We start from the raw sequence: 23161 nt of genomic DNA, 5'->3' as shown, positions 1-23161 counted from the left end.
CTGGTGAGAGGCCTCGGGTCCCCTTCTAAAGAGAAAAAAAAAAAAAAAAAAAAAAAAAAAAAAGAGAGAGAGAGAGAGAAAAAAGAGGAAAAAAGAGGAAAAAAGAGAGAAAAAGAGAGAAAAAGAGAGAAAAAGAGAGAAGGGCGACCGCCAGTAAAACAAAGTGGCAGTGCCCCGGATCAGCGGGTGCGGCAGGGAGCGGGCGGGCTCTGAGGGGACACCGCCGCCTCATCGCCTCATCACCTCCTCATCCCCGCCTCACCACCTCCTCATCCCCGCCTCACCACCTCCTCACAGCCGCGACACTCGGCGTGCGGGACCCCGGAGTACCCTGGTCACCGCCCCGGGAACGGGCGGGCGGGCGGGCGGGCGGGGCGGGGCTGCGCTCCGGCGATTGCGCTCCATGCAGTCACATGAGGCGCCCGGGAGCCGCTCAGCCCCCGCCCTCCTTTCCCCGCACCCCTTCGTCCGTGAATGGCACGGCCCGCATGCGCCTGAACGCTAGGAGGGTGGGAGCGAACCATTGAGCGGGGGCGGGGGAACCCGGCAGCCGCCGGCTGGGAACACCCCTTCGCCCGGGCGTTGCGGCGGGAGGAGCGGACGTGACAGGCTGAGCGGCTGGGGCGCTGAGTGCTGGAGACGGGAGGGCGATGGTCGTCCCCCGGGGACAGGAGTACCAGGCCCCCCAGGAGGTACGGTAGCGGCGTTCTCCCTCACCCCTTCCCATCCCGGGCAGAGCGGCGCTGCGAGGTGCGGCCGCCCGCTGTTACGCCGGCCCCGCGGCATTGGCTTCCCGGGGCTCCCTGCCTGCTCCTTCCGCTCCTCGCCTCTCCGCGGGCTGGGACGCTAACCCACCCCCGGCACCGCTCCGGGGCCGAGACGGGAGGGAGCCCGGGGGTCGGTGCTGTGCAGCGGGCACGGCCCCACGCCCTCCGCCGCCCGCGGCCCCCGGGTGGGTGAGGTGGCGGCCGTAGGGCGAGGGGAGCCGGGCCCCGCTGCCCTGCTCCGGCGGGAGGCCTGCGGGGCTGCAGGCAGCGCCTGTCCGGGTCAACTTATGTGCACCCTTAGGTTCCGCTGTCCCCTCTGCTTGTGAGGCTGAGTTTCCGTGGGAGGGAAAACGGAGGAGATGGGGAGGAGGCTGTGGAGAAGATTTGGGGGAAGAGGGCGGTGGGGCGGGTGTGTGGGTGAGTCCCTTGGAGCAGCTGAGGGGAAGAGCTGGAGCGCTGCTAGCTCCCTGTCCGGCCTGAGGTGCTCTGTGCCTCTAGTAAATCGTGTGTAACCTTTCACCCTGTCACACGGCCACCACAGTGCTCTTAAAAGGGTGCTGTGGTGTGGTGGGTTTCCAGTGCTGAACTCTCCGGGCTGCCCATCGGAGTTTACTTTTTGTTGCTGTGCTTAAAATTGCATTACCCAAAGAATGGAATTCCACACGAATTCCTCCTATTTCTGTAAAAAGGTTGTTAAAAGTATTAACGATGAGGTGCATGGTGGTGTGAACCCTGAAATTGTAAAAGAAGAAGTGAGAAATTGAGCATAAATTAACTCCTATGGCAGTAGGAGCAGTCTAGCTGGAGGAAAGCAGTTGACTAGGAGTTTGAGCAGCAAAAGCAGGTTAAAGTATTTAACTGGTAAAAAAATGTGATGGTGAATCCATTGCTTGTTTCTTCAATGTCTTTCAAATTAACAGCCAAGTTGCTAATGGAAATCAAGAGTTTCTCCCTTAAATGGTGATGATATATTCTAAGATAAAGTTTGGAAAATGTTCATTTGAGGAAGGAAAGAGAATAAGAGAAATGCTGAATTAATACTGTGTTGTTTGTCAGGTTGAAACAAGAGAAGATGAGGAACAAAATGTCAAGTTGACTGAAATTTTGGAACTCTTGGTAGCTGCTGGGTATTTTCGAGCAAGAATCAAGGGGTTATCACCCTTTGACAAGGTGAGACCATTGCAATTTTTTTAAAAGCTTTTTTTAAGTGTATGAGGATTACGTTTTGTTTGCTGATTAATTGAACAGTTCTAGGTGACTTAAGACACTTGTAGCACGTGAGGCTTTCTTATGTAAATAAATCTGCAAACGACCCAGTTCTGATAGATAGGACCTCCTCAGTTTTTCAAAACAATTTTGTGCAGCAAGGGCCTGAGTTAGAGTCATGTATGGGGAATTTCATCCTGCTTTCAACTGCAATTAGAATAGCCTGAGGGACATGATATGTGGTGGTAGCATGGTAATTTTGAAAAGAAGTATTCATTAATGAGAAATGAGAAAGTACTTGTTATGAGAGGCTTTGTGTGAGACTGAAAGATTTAGCCTAGTGAGATTATTTTGGGGCTGTTTTAACATATCTTTTATAATGTCTTGTCTGTTAACCTTTCATTGTCCCAGGCAGGAAGTAAGTGATACTGACAGTGAGCAAAGTTCAGGTTGAAAAAAGACTTCTGTATTGTTTTTAGTGCTGACTGTGTGAGAAATTCCTGAACCAAGGTTTGAAAACAGAAAACTATGGCAGTCTTGAATTGGGCTCTTCTGTTTTCTGCCGTTTCTTTGGTCATAGCAATTTTAGTTTCTTCAGATTGCTGGGCATTACTGACCTTTAGCTGCTCAGGAGATTGTGCACACAGACATGAGCTGGTTTCAGGGAGACTGCCTTAGGATGTAGTATTGCTGCATTTATGTGCAGAAATTGATGCATCAGGTTTATACTTGCCTAAACATAATTGCAAAGTTACCATCTTATGACAGTGCCCATCCTTTAAAAAAATGAGCATTATTACTGGGAATGATCTAGCTGCTAGTATAAAAGGGATACTGGTTAATTGTTTCAGAGAGGAATGTCAGAGAAGTAATGTGTTAGAAAACCTTGTGTAGCATACCCTAGTTTGCTGTGTGATTCTTGTAAATTATTCCCCATTTTAATCCCTTTTTTCTGTTATTTGTGTGGGTTTAGGTTATCTTCCATATGTTTATGCAACATTGTCTTTATATATTTAATTTCTGTAAAATTGATGAAACAGCTCAGGCATTTAAAATGTCTAAGTATTGGTAGGAATAAGGCCTTGAAATAAAGATTTTTCCAGAGATAGTGATTTCCATTGCTAGGCTGATGCTGTGCCTCTGCCACTTAGTGTTGCATATATCAACATGCAAAGAATAATAGTAGCAAAAGTGTATATAAAAGTAAATATATTTCTGTATTCACAGAAATTATAATCCTTGTTAAAATTTTGATACTGTTGCTTCTTAAAGATCATGGCATTTAACATACTGTTGTGTTTTATGTATTGGTTTGGGGCTTTTTTAATCCAAGAGCTGTTTAAAAACACATCTACAAAGCTGAGAGGAATTTAGAGTGTGACTTACTGCTCTTTTTTTTTCTTTCTTCTGTATGTGTATTGTATGTAGAGCTGATTGATGTAAATGTTGTCTAAAAGTATTAAAGTCTAAATAGGAATAATGCTGAGGATAGAGAAAATGCAAAGCTGTGGTTTCTAAAATAAAACCTCTAAGTTCTATTTGGTTTTACTTCTTCACATTACAATGGAACTAACCATGCTGTTGCTCCCTTGATAGGTGGTAGGTGGCATGACGTGGTGTATCACTACTTGCAGCTTTGATATTGATGTGGATTTATTGTTTCAGGAAAACTCTACTATTGGTCAAAAAATGTAAGTTGATTAAATGGCAACTGTGATGTGTTTTTTTTTCCTTCTTAAAAGAGTAAGTGGCTGGGGTGAGGGGAAGCTACCCAATATTTGTTTGTTTATGAAAAGGATTTGTAATCCTGGTTTCCTGCTTTTCAGGACCACACATTTGCAAAACATTGCACTGGTTTCTGGGTTTTGCAGGCTTAGTTCCACAAACTCTTAAAACCACAAAGAAGCTGATTCCAAACAAGTTCCTTGCTATTCCACTCTGGGCTGGTGTGCTCTTATATCCTTGCTAAGCAGTGAAAGCATTTGTGTGGACCTACATTGAACTGGCTTGGGAACCATTCCAGGTTAAATCCTACCAAAAAAAGAAAACGAGAGAGAAAATAATTTTAACACAAATCAGTTCCTGGATCCAGTTCTCTGTGCAGCTGCACAGATGCTTGTGCTGGCACAAAAGGGTGATGCAGAGGCCAAAACAAAGGGCAGAAGGAGACCACGCTGCTGGAAACTGGAATGCAATATTAAAAGTCCTTCCTTGAGTTCTGTAGGTCTGGAGTTTTGCTGTGTAAATAACCTTCAATTCTTCATGGTTCTGGGCTTAATTGTAGGCATTAGCAAATAGAATTTGAAGTATGGTACTGTTGCTGAAACAGTTACCTGTCCCATACTGAAGAGAAGGAATTCCTTCTTCATAGTGACCCAATAAGACCATTTTGATTAGCTTCATTTTTTTATTTGTGGAGTTTTCTCATAAGCCAGCTAACTCTTGTATTAGGGGGCTTGTAAAATTGTTTATTCTGGGAAAGGAAATGCATTTCTTTATGCATTTCTGACATAAAACAGCCATAATTAAAATGTACAGGAAGAAAGAATAAACTGTCAAGTGACAGATGAACAGACATGTTTTCTCAGTGTAGCTGAGAACTTCTTTTTGTGTTATTTTCTGGAATCCATTTAGCATCAGCAGGACTATAACACATGTAAAAATAGAAATTTGTGGTTGCTGCCATTAAGTGTGGATATGCCTAGATGATCATAACTAATTATATAAAGCATTGTGAAGTGCACAGAATTAAGCAGAGATTAGGAATTAAGATTGTGGTGATAGTCTTTGCAATTGGCATATTAAGAATAAAAATAGTTAAATTCTTCTGAAAATGTTCTGTTACCTTTCCAGCTGACTGGATACAGAATTGGCCAAACAAGCAGGCTTCTCTCCGAAAATGACAACAATGATTTGTTTGTAAATATAAAGTGTAAAGAGTCACACAAGCATAGATTGTTTTTGTGTACATGCAGTGTTTGTATTGGTGGTGGCTCAGTGCTTCTGTGCTGTTCTCAAGATAAGGAAAATACAGTTGTGTTTTCTCAGTGTTAGTATGAAAACACTTTGATAGCATCCTGTTATTTAATTGCAGAACTGAAATCTATGAAAACATAGATGAGGAGAGGATTTTGCACCTATCTGATAAATAACTTTTTTATAAAAAGCAACCTTGTGTTTGGTTGGGTTGTGCTGGGAGATGCTGCTGTTTTCATGATGTAGAGTAGTAATATAGTGCTGTAGGGGAAATTATAAGAATCACAACAAGTTTTTACTTTAAAAGTCTTGACTTTTCAAGCTCTGTTCCCAGACTTTGGTCTCTGTCTTATAGCTCTTGCTCCCCTTCTGTTTTTCCAGAATATCAGTTGTCCCTTTGGGCAGTACTGAATATCACTGACATCAGTGCAGGACCACTTAATTATTTTCCTTCATGGAAAGATAGTTTGCATTTTCCTGGTATAATGTTCATCCTTGGTGCTGACACCTGATTAAAAAAATGTGCTTGACAGCACTGGCAGTAAAAAATTACTTTGCCCTAAAAGAAGGGATTCAGTGGAAACAGGATGGTGTTCTTGTTGGTGGATCCTTTGTGGTAATCCTGCCACTTTAACAACTCTTACCTGAGCTGTAGAAAATGATTGTTGACAGCAAATTCAGTTTTACTCACATGAAGTATACTGGGTGTTAAGCTTTTAGGCATGATATAAATTTAAATTCACAGTTTCAGAAGTATCATCAAGATACATTTTAGGAGTTTTGCTAAACAAATTTTAAGTGCTCACATTTGATTCTGGATTTCCTCTTAGTGCATATCTTTTCCTTATTGTAACAGTTCTTAAAGCTGGTGTTTCTACACTATATGTGTGCATATACTATAATATGCAAAGGTGTTTGTAGGTATATGGGCATTTCATCTGACCAGACATGTAGATCTTAAATTTTGTGTGCAGTACTGTAAATTAAATCAAAAGCTAGGAACCTGCAAGAGGAGTTTATTTACCTCCTCACAGGCTAATAATCTATATAAAATCTGTTTTGTAAATCAAAGTGTGATTGCTTTTCCCAGCTGCATGCAATAGAAGCCACTAGAGGGAACCTAACTACTAACTGTGTTTGCTAAAATAAATTGTAATTTCCAAAAGAATGTTGTAGTTTATAAACACACCTGTTTTTGTTGTTTTATAATAGTGCCTTAACTGAAAAAATTGTGTCAGTATTACCAAAAATGAAGTGTCCTCATCGCTTGGAACCACATCAGATCCAAGGACTGGATTTCATTCATATATTTCCTGTTGTTCAGGTAATTATTTTGTGATGTGTTGATACTTTGCTGAAAATGACCATAGAACTTGCAAAAAAGTTTAAAATAAAGTCTGTGTTGTTGTTTTGCTCTTTAACTACAGAATGAATAACCACAGAGCAGTAATTTAAATGAATGTTTTTAAAGAATTGAGTGATATTATGTGTGGTAGAATTCTTAAGTGTTGTTTGATCTGCATTTAAGAAAAACACAAAACAAACTTTTAAAATTCTTCGAAATGGAGCCAGATTTTGCTTTTTGTAGAATTTATCTGCTTAAAGAAACTAAAGTTTAAGCTTTTGACACACTAGGAAATAGAATATCTTAAAGTCTGTGTTTAAGCTTATGGAATAACTTATGCAGATAGTCACTCAATCAAAAGGATATGAATAAGGCAAAAGCCAGTTGAAGCTGTTTATTTAAGCACAATTCATCCTACACTCCTATCACTTAAAATGTGTAAGGGTGGAAAATTAAAGTGCTCTGACTTGTTACCATATTACTGTGAATTTGCTGAGCTGCACAAACTGACCATGTGCATGCTCATAGTTCTCCATTTCATCAAGGTTCAGGCTAACACGTGATGTGTTCCTGTTCCATGTGATCTCTTGAGAATCCCTGGTATGTCGTTGTCGTTTTTTTATTTTACTTTCATCTGCACACAGAAATGTATCTGTGATAAATAGGGCAAACAAAGATTGTTAAGCAAGCTGCTTTTTCATTAAATAGCTCCTTACCTCCTGCCTGTCAAAGAAATAAGCAAATAAGCTGAAGTTTAATCTGAATACCAATTTGTAAGAAGTGGGGAAAGCTTCCTGTCATCTTTCCCTTGTTATCATCTAGTAGGGAGCTCCAAGGAAAACCACACCACTTCCCACAAGAAGTTGTGTGGTATGTGCTACTGTTACACAGCTTTGAAGACAGTGCTGGTTCTGCCTGAAGTGGAAAGTTTGTATGTTGTTAATGGGAATTTTTACTTCTAAATTTGTATTTCACTAGCAAAACAAACCAAAAAATCCCAAGTTAATTTCTTGCCTAGCTCACTTGATGATAGTAATGAATGTTGGCATTTATCAAATACAAGACTTCTTCCACAGGAAAAATAATTCTTCTCCTAAAGAGGGAATGTTAACTATTACTCCTGCCTTAAAAACTACAGTGCTAGGTATTCTTCTCTCTAAGCAGCTTTATCCAAAAGATCCTGATTTGGTGGGATATTATATCTGGAAAGGTGAAACATTAAGCAGAGAGGAAGAGCTTCCAGCTTTCTCTGAGAGCGCTGATTCTCAGTATGAGTAACTGGCCAGTGGGTGATGTATTTAATCCATACTTGGTGCAGAAGTCCTACTTGATGAGTGTAATTTCCTGCATTTTGAGGAAATTTTTTAGAAATTGTGGCATTCTGTTGGGCCCCTGTGAAGTTCAGCCTGCCTCACGTACTGTAGGTTCCTCATTTTGTCCTAATTAAGATAAGCTTTCAAGAAAACTTCTGTTGGTGTCACCAGTATGCTGTGTTCTGAAAAAGACCATGCAAGAGCTTTACTAAACTGAACCTGCACCACAGAATGTAGGAATTGTGTATTTGATAATAGTAATTTACACAATGCCCCATGAAATTCAAGTTTTAACTTGGCAGCTGTAATCAGTCCCCAGATAATACAGAAGCTCTCTCCTCCTCCATCTGGCTTTGGTTCCTAATAGTTCTTGCACTGTACAAGATACTCTCACGAACTTAATGGGAGGCATTTAGAGGAATGCATCTTTATAGGAGACAATTATATGAGTTGTCTCACTGCCATAGGCTGTAACAGATTATTTAAAAAAAAAATAAAATTAAAAGGCAAAAGTTCCAGTGGGCAGAACTGCTGCTTTTCTTCCTACTAAATTCTGCTTATGTTCCCAGAGAAAAGTATGTGCATAATCTTGTGTTGAGATGTGCTTTGTAATTAATAGTCTGCATTGTCATCTCATGTTGTCATCATCTTCCCCTCACTTTCTGGGGGTTCATGGCTGTAGCACAGAAAACTCTTGCTGATTCAACTTGGATCCCAAGTATCGTCTGATCTCTTATGTGACCTCAGTCTGTCAACACCCCACAAGATTTATCTTCTCCAACATTATTTAAAATGTGCTTCAATCTCTTGTGGCTTTTTGTGTGGTCTTATAAATGCCAGAATATGTCTTTTTATTTTCTTTCATGGGCATGTGGTTCTTGAAAACTTCATAGGCTTGAAGTTGTATCTTTTTACAGTGGAGCCATAGTTCTTAAAAGTACTGAGGGATCTATAGTAGGAAAATCTGATAGAAATTCATATAACCTACCTGGAATGCAGCTAAGGTTGATGAGTTTGTGTTCCAAGTAGACCAATAATAATGGACTAATGATACATGATAGGTTCAGTGTTGGGCCCAGGCTCTAAGAGCCCAGAACATTTTCTGTCCAACTTCTAATTGCTTCAAGTTCAGCAGAGCTCCAGCCTCATCTCCTCCCACTCAGACTGATGGACTTGTGTTCTGTAAAAAGCTGAAGCTTGCTTTGTAGGGTCATTATACCATAGTCCACAGACTCTATAAAATTCAGTTTATTTTAAAGTATGCTCCCAAGGACTTCTTTGGAATAGAGAGGGAAGAACCTGTGTGCTTGCAGAGTACAATCACATTTTTGTACATGTGCTGTAAATCCAATACTTCCCAGAACAGAGAGGTTTATTATTTATTCAGTAGGCCTGCTCAGTAGAAAGACAGCTTTTAGAGCACAGTTGACTTTTGAGGTTTTTTGAACCTAGAATAGAATGTATGTTGTGCAGGGTGGTACAGATGAGCTTTTGATCTGGTGGGTGTGCTGACTGTTCCATGATGTAAATGAAACGAAAAAGCAAAACCTGTATAGTAGTAATGTACTGTTATTAAAGTCTAACATATCATAATACTATAGATAATAGAACTAGTTAGTGTGGTAAAATATAAATGCATTTTTAGCTTAAGTAGTAGGTTTCTTCTGCTAGAGGGTTAGAGTCTATGCAGCTCAGATTTTTGGGATAGGACATTAGAGTTTGGAGGGGATGAGTGTATTTTTTTCTTTTTTAAGAGGCAAGCTCAAAGAATAATATTTAAAGTGGCATACATCCATGTCTCTTCTACACATGATGCTCTTTTTCCTTTTTGGAATTATTTTACTGAATATACAAATATTTGGATTACAGAAATTCGTTTGGCAAAATTCTTATGAGTTTGCTTATGCTTGTGAAGATTTCATGTGTTTATGTTTATAAATTAATTTGTCAAAGTAAGAACTTCTAACAGTTGAAATATGTAATAGAATTTTCTTTCCATGCTTCCTGTAAGAAATAGAATGTAAAAGCAATTCAGTATATGAGAATTTGCAGTCCAAGCTAAGTAAAGGAGAAATCATGCAACACAATCATGCAATAATTTTGAAATAGACAAATAATGGTCAGAAAAGTGGGGTTTTTTGGATGCCAGGCTCTGTTCCATAAGTTTATAAAGGTAGTTTGATCTGTTGGATCCAACTGTAGTGTGAACAGTATGGCTCACTGAATCATAGTATCATAGAATTGGCTGGGTTGGAAGGGACCTCAGAGATCACCAAGTCCAACCCTTGATCCACTACTGCTGCAGTTACCAGTCCATGGCACTGAGTGCCACATCCAGTCTCTTTTTAGATATCTCGAGGGAAGGAGAATCCACTACTTCCCTGGGCAGCCCATTCCAATGTCTGATCACTCTCTTGGTGAAGAAATTCTTTCTAATATCAAACCTAAACTTCCCCTGGCACAACTTAAGACCGTGCCCTCTTCTCTTGTTGAAAGTCGTCTGGGAAAAGAGACCAACCCCCACCTGGCTCCAACCTCCTTTCAGGGAGTTGTAGAGAGTGATGAGGTTTCCCCTGAGCCTCCTCTTCTTCAGGCTGAACAGCCCCAGCTCCCTCAGCCTCTCCTCATATTTTTTTTCATATTTTTTTTCCTCATATAAGTTTGTATGGTTCAGTGTAGTTCATCAGGATGAAGAATATTTAGATTTTTATATGTAGAATTTTGATTATAAGAAAGCCATGTGGTTTCATAACTTATGCATTGTCTGATTGATCTACTGAGCCTTTTAGTACATAGAAGAGCAACCATGAAGTTTATGAAATAGCTAATAGGGTAGGTCCCTGAGTTACCATGTTTACAAATGAATGTTCCTTTTTGGATGCTTAAAATGTGCTTTTACCTTTTTACATGTATTAAAAATAATTCTTCAGTAGTTTGGTGTTAGTTGCTGTTATTTTTCCCCTTTCCACTGACACAAACTTTTTTTCTTTTCAGTGGCTGGTGAAACGTGCAATAGAAACAAGGGAAGAAATGGGAGACTACATCCGTTCTTACTCTATATCACAGTTTCAAAAAACTCATAGGCTACCAGAGGTAAAATCAAGCCAGTTCTTGTTTCTTTTAGACTGTGTCAGATGTACTCCTAGCTTCAAAGCTCTGAAATTGGCACACTATATTAAAGTTGCCTTTGTTGTCATTTTGTTAATCAGTCCTAGAGGAATCCAGACACAAATTCATCTGAGCAAAAAAAATTAAAACATTATGATAGGGAGTTCATAGATACTGGTTAACTTTTATTTAATAGTTTTCTTAGTTTTTCTGCAGTATTGGGTACTTCTCTGTCAGCCAGGCTTGCCAGATAGCTCACTTCTGGAGTGAATATAGAAGCTCTGCATAGTGGATCCAGGCTTACCATCTGAATGCACCTACAATGTCTGTAATGTGTTCAGAAAACACCTGGTATGCTTTGGAGAAGCTGATCTAGCTAGATGAGAATTGATACACTGTTAATGCTCTAAAATTTGGTTTTTCTTTTAGTATGCTCCAACTCTTACTCAAAGTCAGCCTTTATTCAAAAACTGAACCTGAGGAAAGACAGAGACAGGCAGGTTGCACTGAAAGGAAATACATTTGTCTCTAACATACAATTGCTAGAGGTGTGAGAGGTGCAGTTTTATCTACAAGTTTAGTGCTTATTTTGCACTGAGATATCTTGATCATATTCCTCTTCTTCCAATACCAGTCAAATGCTGCTCACTTTAAAGTTACATACTTAGAACAGTGTTGTGATCTTTTCTTCCTATTCTGCTGTAATGGTAAGAAGCTTCCTTGGTGTACGAGGAGGGCTGAAATGAGCCTGGATTTGTGCTTATAGTGCAGAGCCATCAAGTTTTTCCATGCATAACCCATGCTAATTCCATATTTAAAACCAAGAACCCAAGTTTTGTATTGAATTCAGTAACAACATCAAAGGTAACGATCCCTAGTACTGGGAGACCTGCCTAGCTAACTGGTGAGAGAAGTAAAATACTTCTCTGTGTTACAGGAAATACTGTTACTAACTTATATTTTACCAAATACTTTGAGAGCTCAGCTAGAAACTATTTGATTGCTTTGGTTGCTAAACTCTTTTTGCAACCCTTTATATTTCATCTCCTTTCTTGTTTGTTTTTTTTAAATCTCTGTTATTGTGTTGCAGGATAATGAATTTATGCAAAGAAAAGAGAAGGTTATCAAAACTGTTACTGATATCTTTGTAAGTATGTTAAATCTTTTATTGAGAAGCTAGTGCTTTTTAGTAATGAAATGGTGGATGTTAATTCTATTTAATGCAGCCACTCCTGGGTTTTCTCTTGAGAAGGTCCCCAATTCAAGCTTCATTCTTAGAACAGGTTTCCAGTGCAAGCAATTGTTTCACAACTTGTCTTTTTTTCTTCTTCTAATTAGCAATGTAAGTACACACTGCTTTGGAAATATTTTTTTCAAGTTTAATTCAGTAGTTCTTGTAAGGCCTTAAGGCAGTTGAGAAGAACATAAAGTGAATTTTCAGAACTGTAAGAAGGAGAAAGATGGCTATTAGCATAGAATCACAGAATGATTTGGGTTGGAAGGGACCTCAAAGATCATCTAGCTCCAGCCCCCCTGCATGGGCAGGGACACCTCCTACTAGGACAAAGTCCCATCCAGTCTTTAAACACTTCCAGGGATGGGGCTTCAACAGTTTCTCTTGGAAACTTCTTCCAGGTTTCTCACCATCCTCAGAATAAAGAATTTCTTCCTAATATCTAACCTACATCTGCTCTGACAGTTCAAAGCCATTTTGCTTTGTCCTATCACTTCATGGCCTTGGTTCTCTCCAGCTTTCCTGTAGCCCTTTCAGATCTAGAGGGAGAGAGTTGCCTCCCTTGACCTCCTGGCCATCCTTCTTTTGATGAAGCCCAGGAGGCTTTCTGGGATGTCATTACACATTGCCAGATCATGTTGAGCTTCTCATCAACCAACACCCCCAAGTCCTTGTCCTCAGGGCTGTTCTCAATCCTTTTTCCTCCCAGCCTGTCATTGTGCTTAGTTGGAGGCTCTTTAGCAGGTCACCTTTAAGTCATTATGTGTTGGAATTGGAAGAGAAATCCACTTTCCTAAGGTAGGACCAGCAAGTGGGAAAGATTAGTCTGTTGTTGGAATTTATTATTATAACCTTGGTCTGAGGACCTGCCCTGCTCTTCTCAAGGGGACCATACAATGAGATTTATGGTTACCACCAGGCCTAAAGGCTAGAAAAAGGAATATTAAATAACAGTAATGGTTACTGGAATAAGAACTACTGCCACTGAAAGGTGAATTGAGATTATTTTACTATGGTTTTGTCCAACTACTCAATTACCTGATGCCAAGACTAATGTTTATGGCATGATGCCTGCACTTTACACAGCACAGGTATAATACTGAATGCCACCATAAAAGGTGTAATTACTTTCATGACTTGCATTGCTTTTCTGTAGGTGTGAAAATACAGTTTGTGGGAGATTTTTGATCATAAAAACCTTTTTTGTGTCACAGGCAAAAATGTAACAGGGTTTAATACCTGGAAACAAGACAGGCATTGAGATTAGAAATGAAGTAAAAATTGCAAAGGGTAACTGACAAATTCAGAAGCTTGCCAAAAAATATTGTCTTATTTTCACTTCTTTGAAATCTCTACTTTGGGATTACATATCTTTAAAAAGATTGAAAGCTGTCTTGGCAATGTTACAGTGCAGGAATTGCTTGTTGAAAATAATAGTTTGTCTTGTATAAAAAGTCAGATCAAGCAAAATGTAATCTTTCTTAGTTTTCTTCTAGAATCTTTGAAACTTGTTGCATTGAATCTTTTGTCCCATAGGAGTAGGATTTTCTGAAGTTAAGAGAAGTATATGGAATATATGGAAAGCCCAAGTTTTGGTTTCCACTTTTGTTTTTGTGATGCATTTGTTCTAAGCATTCTGAGCCTGGCCCTAAAAGGATTTAAAAGATCTGAATGTAAAACAGACCAGAAGAGACCAGTGCTCCTCCTAGATGTTGATTATCTGGTGATGAAGTTTTTCTCTGCTGTTATAAGGTCTGGAGTTCCATTTCAGCAGGGGAAGAGAAAATATAACTGATTGGGGTGCGAACACTTTTCAAAAATATCAATTGGAGAAACAAAAATATCTTCAGCACATGTTCTTAGTTTTTTCCATATCCTTGCTAGTAGTATAGCACTAAATGCCAGACTTCAATTACCTTCAAAATATTTGTTCCAGCAACAGAAATATTATGTTACAGATTCACTGCACCCTGATCTTTTACTTAAAAATCCAGTAAAAATAGTTTCAAAGTAAATGTTATCTTGGTTTCTATTTCTAATTTAGGGAGAGTAGAGGGTTTAATGAAAATAATAGTTTGGCTTAGGTTGGGTTTTAGTTTGTTTGTGCTGGAGGTAGAATAAATATTCTAATGTTATGTAGACTTTTATAGTGGCATAATTGATCTCTATGGAAGTAGGAAGGAATAAAGGTACTTTAATATAGGCCAGATTTATAGTGCTCAAACAGCTGTGTCTGCTTGAATTTTTAAAATTTTAAGTAGCTCTAGCAGTAAAAAAAGTACTTGTATCAACTGTTGTTTTATTTGATGGGCTGTTGTCCAGGTATAGGATCAAATGGGGAAAGCATGAGACAATTTTAAGATATTTTCTGTTCCTTAAATTTTAATGAAATTTGCTTTAATTCCATTGTAACCTTTGATCATTTTCCTATCTAAGTTATTAAAATAAAATGAAGTTGCAAAGAAGATAACATTTCTGGCATTATCACCTGAAGTGTATGGCTTATAAAAAATAGATGTTGATTGTACTATTTTTGACTCTGCTTGCAAATGTGACAGGGGAGAGTTGCAAAAATTCTTTGTTGTTAAATACCCACTTAAATTTATCTATTTTTTAAACCTGGAAAGACAGGTCTTATACCACATTGTTTAGAAGTAAATTCAGTAAGATTTTATCATGTTTTAAAAAAAAAAAAGTGTGGGATGTTTATTTGGATAAGGAGATGCAGTTGGAAAGCAAGAAGTGGTATATATCACTAGATAATGTTTCTTCATTTCTTTTAGAAAAGCCTTTTATGAGCTCTGGATTCATTCTCTGTCTTACAGGAGGTTTACAAACCCCAGAGAAAATATAAACGCCAGAAGGGAGCTGGAGAACTGGTAGATGAGGAGTCAAAGGTTCATGCTACACTTCTGGAATATGGCAGGTGAAAGGCTTCATTTCATTTCATTCTCTGTGGGGCTTTGTATTGCATGTGTTTGAAAGCATTCCATATAAAATTTGGATTGTGGAGGTAATATGGCAAGTGAGCATCTTTCCCCACACAGCTGCATTATGTGTTTTAGCTAAGGGCTTTCATTGCCACATTTTTTCATATTATCATTTAGTTTTCAAAAATGTACAGAGTGAGTTTCTGTAACAGATGTGAAATGCTAAGCCTGGGAGGCATCTGGCTTCTCTGATGTAACTGATGATTAAGTTTTTGCTACTGCTGTTCTGGTGCAGTTCTTTATTTGGATGCAATTATTTGTGTGAAAATAAAATTGTGCTCCTACAAGAAGTGAGAACAGATAAACAAGCAATGGCAATACCAATTACAAATGCTTTTATAGTTATACAACTTTATGCATGTATTTTGTGGGAGGCTAGTGCTTTGCCATGTTTTATAGACTGCTAAGCTTTAAAATGCAGGGAGAACTTAATATTGGGGAATTCTTTAAAACTTGTTATGCTGTAGTAAAATATGACTGAATTTACCTCTAAGTATCAGAATAAATAGAGAACTAGTGACAAAAATTGAAGCTGCTCCCAAGGATGCCTTAACTTTTAGCTATCATAGCCTTGTTAATAGTCCTGTATTTGCAGTAGTTAGGGAACTAAATAGTTGCAGCTCTTAAGTTAGTAAGCCAGGAATATCACTACTTTTCATATCTGTGTACCTGCTGGGTTTACTGCTTTGTAATACTGAAGATGATTGCCTGCTCATATCTAAAATTCTTTTTTACCTGTTTGTTTGTTGTGTTTTTTTTCAAATAACACTTCCAAATTAGGAGCATAACTCAAATGTCATTTTTTCCTCTCCCTCAAAAAATAGAAGCAATTTTATTTAAGTATATATTTTAAAAGAAATTGAAGGTTCATTAAAGCATCCAACCCTGAATGTGTTTTGGAGAGTAGAGTTGCACTGACAATTTCCTGAGGCCTTTCCAAAATTCAGAAGTATATAGTTTGTAGCTGAGGATTAACTTCCAAATGGAAAAGACCCCTGCTTTTCCCTTTCATGAGCTTTACGTGCCAGTGCTTTAGAAAGAGTCTAGTTTTGTGGATCATAATGGAAGGAGTAGATGGAACTGAAACTATTCTGTAAGTATGCTGAATAGTACCTGTTTATTTAGTTCATTTGAAGCATTCCAAAACTAACCTGAACCTGTTAACTCTTTTGTTATGTGGTTCACTTTGTAGTGCATTTCTTCTGTTAAAAACTGGCAGAAATTTAATTTACTGTTGAAATTGTAACCAAAATTTTACTTCTTTCATCTTGCTATTCTTCTAGGAGATACGGATTTAGCAGACAAGCAGGGAAAACAGAGCAGGTAAAAATATACTTCTTTTAACTATTCATGTTGTGGGAAGAATTGCATTGCTTTTGTTGTAGTCTTGGTTACTGTAAGATCTTAAGGGAATACAAATGAATAAACAGCTATCACTTCTGTTTCTACAACCTCTTAAAAAGGGCTAAGTGGAATTAAAATCTGCATGTCATGCAAGATGCAATTGATCACTGTCTCAAAGGTCACATTTTTCAAACATATTTTGCTTAGAAGGAAAGGGGTTTGGGTGGTTTGTTTTCTAACGTGAGGTAATGAGCAAATCTTGTCTTTTTTAATGTGTATCTTTTAACTAAGTGCTCCATGATATGATCATTAAAGTTTTTTTCCTTTTCTTAAAGAACCATTCAGCTTGGCAATACATTTTGTAGGCATTTATTAAATAACAGGTTTGTTACTGTGACAGAGAAACATGATACTGTACCATAAATAAATCACAGGGCCTCTTGAAAAAGCAGCATCCTTGCTGTGCTTCGGGTGATTATGGAATCATAAAATGTCCTTGCCAGAGTATTTGAAGTTTTATTATTTCAGATACTACTTTGGCTACAAGTTTTTATTATAGGCAGAGATAATGAAGAAATGTATTAAGCATGTCATGGCCCCAGCAATGCACTGAATATGTTAAAGCTGCCCTTCTTTGTTATCTTGGAATTCTGCATGGAAATTCAGTATTTCAGCATTTCAATTTTATAAATGTAGATGCTTCCAAATCTAGCCATACCTTTTTTCCCTGTAAAGTGATTTCCAGGCTGCAGTCACATTTGTAGAAATCATTTTGTTTCTTAAAAAATGTTATTGATTTTGGAATAATGTGTATGAGACCATCATTATGTTTTTTGTGGGAACTCAGTCTCCAGTAAGGCAGAAGTAGAAAATTAAATAGTTGGAGTAGTGGTACAAAGAGTGGCCTAGAAGTTAAGTCTGTCTCTCACCAGTTCTCACTAGTGTAGTAAAAATTCTTCTTACTGAACTAGGCAATTGTATACTTTGTATGTTTGTTATACCTGTATTTAAACCAATTATAATAATTATAAAAAAATTCTGCTTTCTTCTATATAGCTGACATATTCTGGGGTAGCCAGTGGTCCTGTGAGGTTGGTAGTCCTTTACAGGCTGTGGAATAAAGGATCTTTGTGCCAGATGAGTCCATAGCCTTACAGAGACACTGTCTTGAACAGCTGGAATACCTAGGAAGTCAGTGAGGGTTACACCTCAGTAGGAATGAACTGGACTGTGAGGACATCCCAGTAGCTAACATTTATTCATAAGAAGAGAACAGCTACATTCCAGTTTTCTCCTTGTTGCCTTTCTTAACACTTTAGATTACCATAGCTAAATATGGTCACTTTCTTAATTTTTCTTTAAAAGGCTGAAGATAAAAAAATTGCACTACCTCCAGGGCTTGCTTCATCAGGAAAAGCTGAACCTTCTGATGAAGATGACCTTCAGGCTGCTGAAGAGGTGTGCCATGTGCATGGATGTTGCTACCTTGGGGGGAAGGCACCAGTTGTCACTGCCCAGGCATTCTCTGCAAGAAAGAAAATTTCCATGCTCAGCTGAAGTGGCAGTTGTTTTCCATAGCAAATTATAGGACCTGAAATTGATAGGCAAAATTAAATATTTGTTAATGTTTAATAGCAAAAAAACCACAACTTTTGTTTGGAATCCAAACATTTTTCAAGGTCCATTTTTGGTTGACACTGGGAGCTGAGTACTCTGAGTTAATGTCTACTGCTACTTAAATATGGTAATTTCAGCTACCTCTTCTTTTACTTCCATAGAGTTACAATCCCATTACATATACTAGAATACACGTTATGATACTGTATATGTGTCCCTGTCGTTAGGCAGATGTTAAATAATGAAAGATAAATGCTTTTGTGTAATTCCTCATGTTTTGCCCTAGCTTCGCATTAAAACTCTGATGACAGGAATGGCTGCAATGGCAACAGAAGAGGTAAGCAGCATGCAAAACTGATCCAGCTTGCTTTAAATTATGGTTGATTATGACAGTTACTCCTAAACTTGGGCAAATGGTGAGTATGAAGTCTGGGAATGCATACTTTTAACTTTTCCTTAAGGGAGTGCAAGAGAAGGTGGTTGAATTAGGAAGACAGAAATTTTTACAAAGCTGATTACTTAATCATTTGCCTTGAAATTATAAAATGCATGCTTCTTTCAAATAGTTTCTACAAGGAGAATTTAAGGGGAAAGACATCACAGTGCAGCTACATAAGAAGCAGTATGACCTTGCTTTATTCATCTTCTGAAAATATCCAGAGGACTCATCATTTTACTGGGCAGAGTGGAGGAAAATTTATAGGTGTTTCAAAGTGTTTTCAAAGCACTGATAAATAAAGAATGGCATAAGGCTAAGACACTGAAAATAGTGGATATGTATTTTGTTGTTTGTTTTTTTTTTTAATTGGTTGTAGTTAATTATACAGTGGAACTGGTAGGCTGATGTAATTTTGAAAATCCTAACACATTGATTGCTCAGTGAGAAAACTGGGAAGAAATTCTGTTGTTAAACATTGTTTCTATTGCTGTTGAAGTCACAGAAGAAAATGTAGTAATTAGTGTAGCTATAAAGTTCATTGACTTACTTTCTACTAATATCCAGTGTATAATTCAGTTCTTGAAGGTTGTTTTTGTACCTGCATCCACTTCGTAAGGTTCATTCCAGAAATCTGCATTATTATAGTTCAGCTCAAAATGTGGTCTAATAATGAGTTTTACTATTGTGCATGCAAAATTTGGTATTCAGAATACAATTAGAAGTAAGTTTTTGAAAATCTGAATTCAAATAGGCTAAAAGGTTTTAAGTAAGAAATTACCATGTAAAAAGCACAGGCATTTCCAAAACTGAATTTTTTTCTTGATACAATTGCAGGGCAGATTGACAGCAAGCACAGTTGGCCAGATTGTTGGACTCCAGTCAGATGAGATCAAGCAAATAGTGTCAGAATATGCTGAAAAGGTAATTCTATTCCCTGACTAAGTTTTACCAAGTCTTTTTTTGATGTTTGTTAAGGCTTCCAAATTAATTGCCACAGTTCTCTTGAAACAACACTGTTTCACATATGCTGCAGCACAGTCAGGATTGATGGAAGTGTTTTAAAGCATTCACAAGTTTTTGGTGTGATAGTTCATGTTAATGAATTGCATTCATGAGTAGTTTGGGTTTAAATACCTGCTTAACCATTTTCATGACTATAGAAGGGCCTGAGTTGATATGTGTTCAAATTACTAGAGGCCTGAACTCCTTAAAGTTGAAATGTTCATTGTTAAGCACAGGTCCACAGAGGAATATTTCTGCTTAGAGAAAAGTCTGGGCCTACTCTACTCCAGATACTGGGATCTTATTTGCACCAGGCTCCAGTTCTAAGTCATTGCCTGGATTTCTACTTCTGAATCTAGTATCATCTAAACCAAACCTTTTTTGCTTTTAGAACTCAAAGCAATTAAACGTGCATATTAGCTTCATTTATTGTGTTCAGCTGTGATTGTTTCCACAGTAATGTGAAAAGAAAATCTATCGCTTCAAGCAATTAATACATACAATACATCACTGCCAGATATGAGTTATAGGTCGCTCTTATTTGTCTAGTAGTCTTCTCATATTTCTTCCTTTTTGTTGACATATATGAGGTATGGAGCTTTCCCATTTGGGAGATAAACCCTATAACTCAACAGCATCTATAGCAAATTCTTGGCCTTTCTTTATTATAAAGGATAGGAAGAGCAGAAGCCCAAGGGTCATATTTCAATGTTACATTTCTTCTATTCTGAGAGAAGGCAGACAGACCTTGACTATTATAGTAGAACAATGATTAATACTCTGCAAAGTAAGAACTGATTTAAGTCAAACCAAAAATATATTGCCTCTCAAATCTATTGGATGTGACAAAAAAAATTCTGTGTATGCATGCATGCACCAAGAGAAGAGAATTAAGGATGTTATCAAACAGTTTATTGAAGCATCAGCAATGTATGGTTACAGTTCTGATAATTTTAACCCCTTATAACTATATATAGTCTGCATATTATTCACATTAGGTTAATTGTATGGTGAGTAGGAGGGTCTTAGAATGCATGACATGATAAGGGAATGTGATTTAGGTAAATTATGAGAGGAGTGAGTAAATCAGTGTATAATTGTTGAATAGTTCAGTGTTGCAGGTGTTGCTTAGAGGCATTTTTCCTTTTGTAACAAATGCAAAGAAAGCATGTAAATTGTTGGGTTAACAAGTCTCAGTTGGTCTTTTATTGCTGTGGGTGTAAAAGTATAAGAAAATATTAAACTGCTCTTCAATATGAATAGCACAGAAAATAGAGGAGAGGAAGACAGGTTTTGCCTCTTATTTTCATTTAAAATTAAGCTGTTAATGAACACCTGCTTATGTGTACACCTAGAATGAATACCAGGAGCAAATATGAGTTAGCAGTGTTTTACATTTCTTGTAACATTTTTGCTGATTATAGAGTGTAGTGGTTGTCAACTTCTGGTAAATATTCAGAAAGCACTTAGTATTGAAGCCTTTGACAGATTCTGCAAAGTAGCACCTGAAATACTCAAAAATTAACTGCTTTTCTCATGAAATACTGGAAAATGGATTAACTAGAAAAAGAAATCTGCATGAAGCTAATTAACAAAACACATGAGTATCAGTATAAAGTGAGGACTTTCAAAAGGTGCAAATAATGTTTAGGCAAATAATAATGTAAGCATCAAGCTATCAGTGGTTTTTAATCATTCTTTGTCTACTGCAAACATACAATTTCTTCTACAGAATTATTACTGGTAAAGAATGTTTCTGACAACTTTCCTTTCACCATCTAGAGACAACAGGAGACTGGATACAGATTGTTGTCTTCATTTATGTATTTATGAGACACTTTCTGAGTAATGCATGCTGGATAGAGTACTTTTCAAAGACTCGTGTCCATAGTGCACGCATAAAAAACTGGCTAGAGTGGTGAATGTATTTAACACAGTGAGCATGTCATTGTCATGTGTCCAAGCCAGTATTTCAGAACCTAAATACACACTTGTTCAGAGCTTCTTAAGGTTCTGAATCTACTTATTTGGTTATGGGCCATCTCTGATACAACAGGCTCAGTAAATAACACAGCTTTAAGGTGTTTTTTAGCATGTTTGATTTTTTTCAATTTTAGAACTCTGCCAGGTTTAACTGTAATGCTGATGGAAAAAACTATTTCTTCTTGTGTGCTGTAATCCACCCATTCCAGAGCACCTGACTTTATTTTTAGCCCACTTTACCTGTTACCTTTGGGATATAATTCAGTTGTTCAGCTGCTTACTTACCTTGCTGTGAGATAAATTAGTTAACTCATTCTGTGGGGTAGTGGGGCACAGTTCTTCTTGAGGAGTAGAGCAGGTGTGTCCCACTTTGGCTTTTTTTGGGCTGCTAAAGAAGCAAAAAGTGATGGCATGAGGTCCAACTGGATGTTGTCACTGTTGATTGCAGCAATCTGAGCTTTCTGCTGAGGAGCGACCAGAGAGGCTTGGAGCTGCCCAGCAACACAGAAGGAAGATGGCATCTCTGAATAAGCAGATTTTGCATAAAACCAAAATCCTTGAGGAGGTAAGTATTGTGTGTGTAATAAAGAAAACATTGATAAATGTGGTTGATCACAAAGTGTTTTCCATCCCAAAAAGATTTGCAAACTATCTTATGTACCAGCAATTTGTCATGCTGAACATTCATTTCAGCATCTCTGAATGTCATGCTTGCACATCTATTATTAAGGCAACGCAGTTGGGTTTGTATTAAAAATTGTATAGCCCTGTCTGTGAGGAGGGGGTTAGCTAATCAAAACACACTTTTCTTTTTTTGTGTGTCTCTGAGTAAAACAGTGTCTCCATTTGAGTTGTAGGCAGGAATGTTGAACAGACTTTTTTCACAGTTTCAAGAAACAATTTAGATAGTTACTCTAAAATGTGCTACAAATAGTTTTGTTTCTTTTTTTTTTAAATCAATTCCTGCCCTTCCATGTAAGCCAGCTTGTCTCTGACTATAGTGTGGGTTTTTTGCTTCCTTGTTTGTTTGTAGGGGATGTTTTTGCACAATCACTGATTGGTTCACACCTTCACTTGTATTCTTAGGGGGAAGAAGCTCTTGAAGTTATAACTTATGCTCTGTTCATATCTATAACACTAACATCCACCATTCCTGTATTTCAACCCACTTATGGTACTGCCATTTAAATCCACAAAAGTATAAGTGAAAAAGCTATACCATTAATGAAATGTTGCTCTCAATTATGTATATTGCTGTAATCAGCACCATGCCATCTTTATCTTGCAGAATCAGATGAAAACATATTACAGGAGAGTCAGTAATTGGAAAAGCTTGCCAAAAACCAAGTAGTACTTGAGGAAGAATGGTTGCTGATGACTGGGTGATACTCTGTCCAAAGTACAGCACTGCTCCAGAAACCTTCATCTGTTTTGCTTTGCTCTGCTGATATCAGTAACATGTTAACAACTTTTTTCTTAACTGGTTTTACCTATTAAATTTTGGGGGTACATTGACTTTGAGAGATAGGTGTCTGTATGGCACATTTTATTTAGCAGTGATTTACCAGTCTTATGAACAGAGGTGAAAGAATGGTAGTTTTGAAAGTTTTTCCTATAATGGTATAACTATGAGAGTACTAGATGTTAAACATTCATGCTTGGATACTCACTGGATTTTACTTTTTTTGTTGTTTAGTGCCTAAGAGTTCAAAGTCTTTTATTTAAATGTAATTTATGTCTTCAAAACTTAAATCTCTTTTCAGTAAAGCATATGCTGTGAACCATTTTTTGAAGTCTCTGACTCACATTCAAGTAATACTAAGTTTAAATAAAGCTA

The 23161-nt window shown here is 37.8% G+C and overlaps 1 protein-coding gene across 1 annotated transcript in view; it reads left to right on the top strand.

Annotated features, from left to right (window-relative positions):
- Window positions 1–577: 577 nt before the first annotated feature.
- CCDC93 (coiled-coil domain containing 93) overlaps window positions 578–23161 on the top strand; it is a 40406-nt gene continuing 17822 nt past the window's right edge. The window contains exons 1-12 of the mRNA XM_030454191.1: window positions 578–692; window positions 1824–1937; window positions 3570–3664; window positions 6162–6273; window positions 10602–10700; window positions 11806–11862; window positions 14775–14875; window positions 16223–16262; window positions 17649–17741; window positions 18187–18237; window positions 19174–19260; window positions 21773–21889. Coding sequence (XP_030310051.1) covers window positions 651–692; window positions 1824–1937; window positions 3570–3664; window positions 6162–6273; window positions 10602–10700; window positions 11806–11862; window positions 14775–14875; window positions 16223–16262; window positions 17649–17741; window positions 18187–18237; window positions 19174–19260; window positions 21773–21889 — 1008 coding nt within the window. The 5' untranslated portion in view covers window positions 578–650. The remainder of the gene's footprint in view (window positions 693–1823; window positions 1938–3569; window positions 3665–6161; window positions 6274–10601; window positions 10701–11805; window positions 11863–14774; window positions 14876–16222; window positions 16263–17648; window positions 17742–18186; window positions 18238–19173; window positions 19261–21772; window positions 21890–23161) is intronic.

The sequence above is a fragment of the Calypte anna genome, chromosome 7 (genome assembly GCF_003957555.1).
Source record: "Calypte anna isolate BGI_N300 chromosome 7, bCalAnn1_v1.p, whole genome shotgun sequence".
NCBI lineage: Eukaryota > Metazoa > Chordata > Aves > Apodiformes > Trochilidae > Calypte > Calypte anna.
This window is presented reverse-complemented; position numbering and strand designations above follow the sequence as displayed.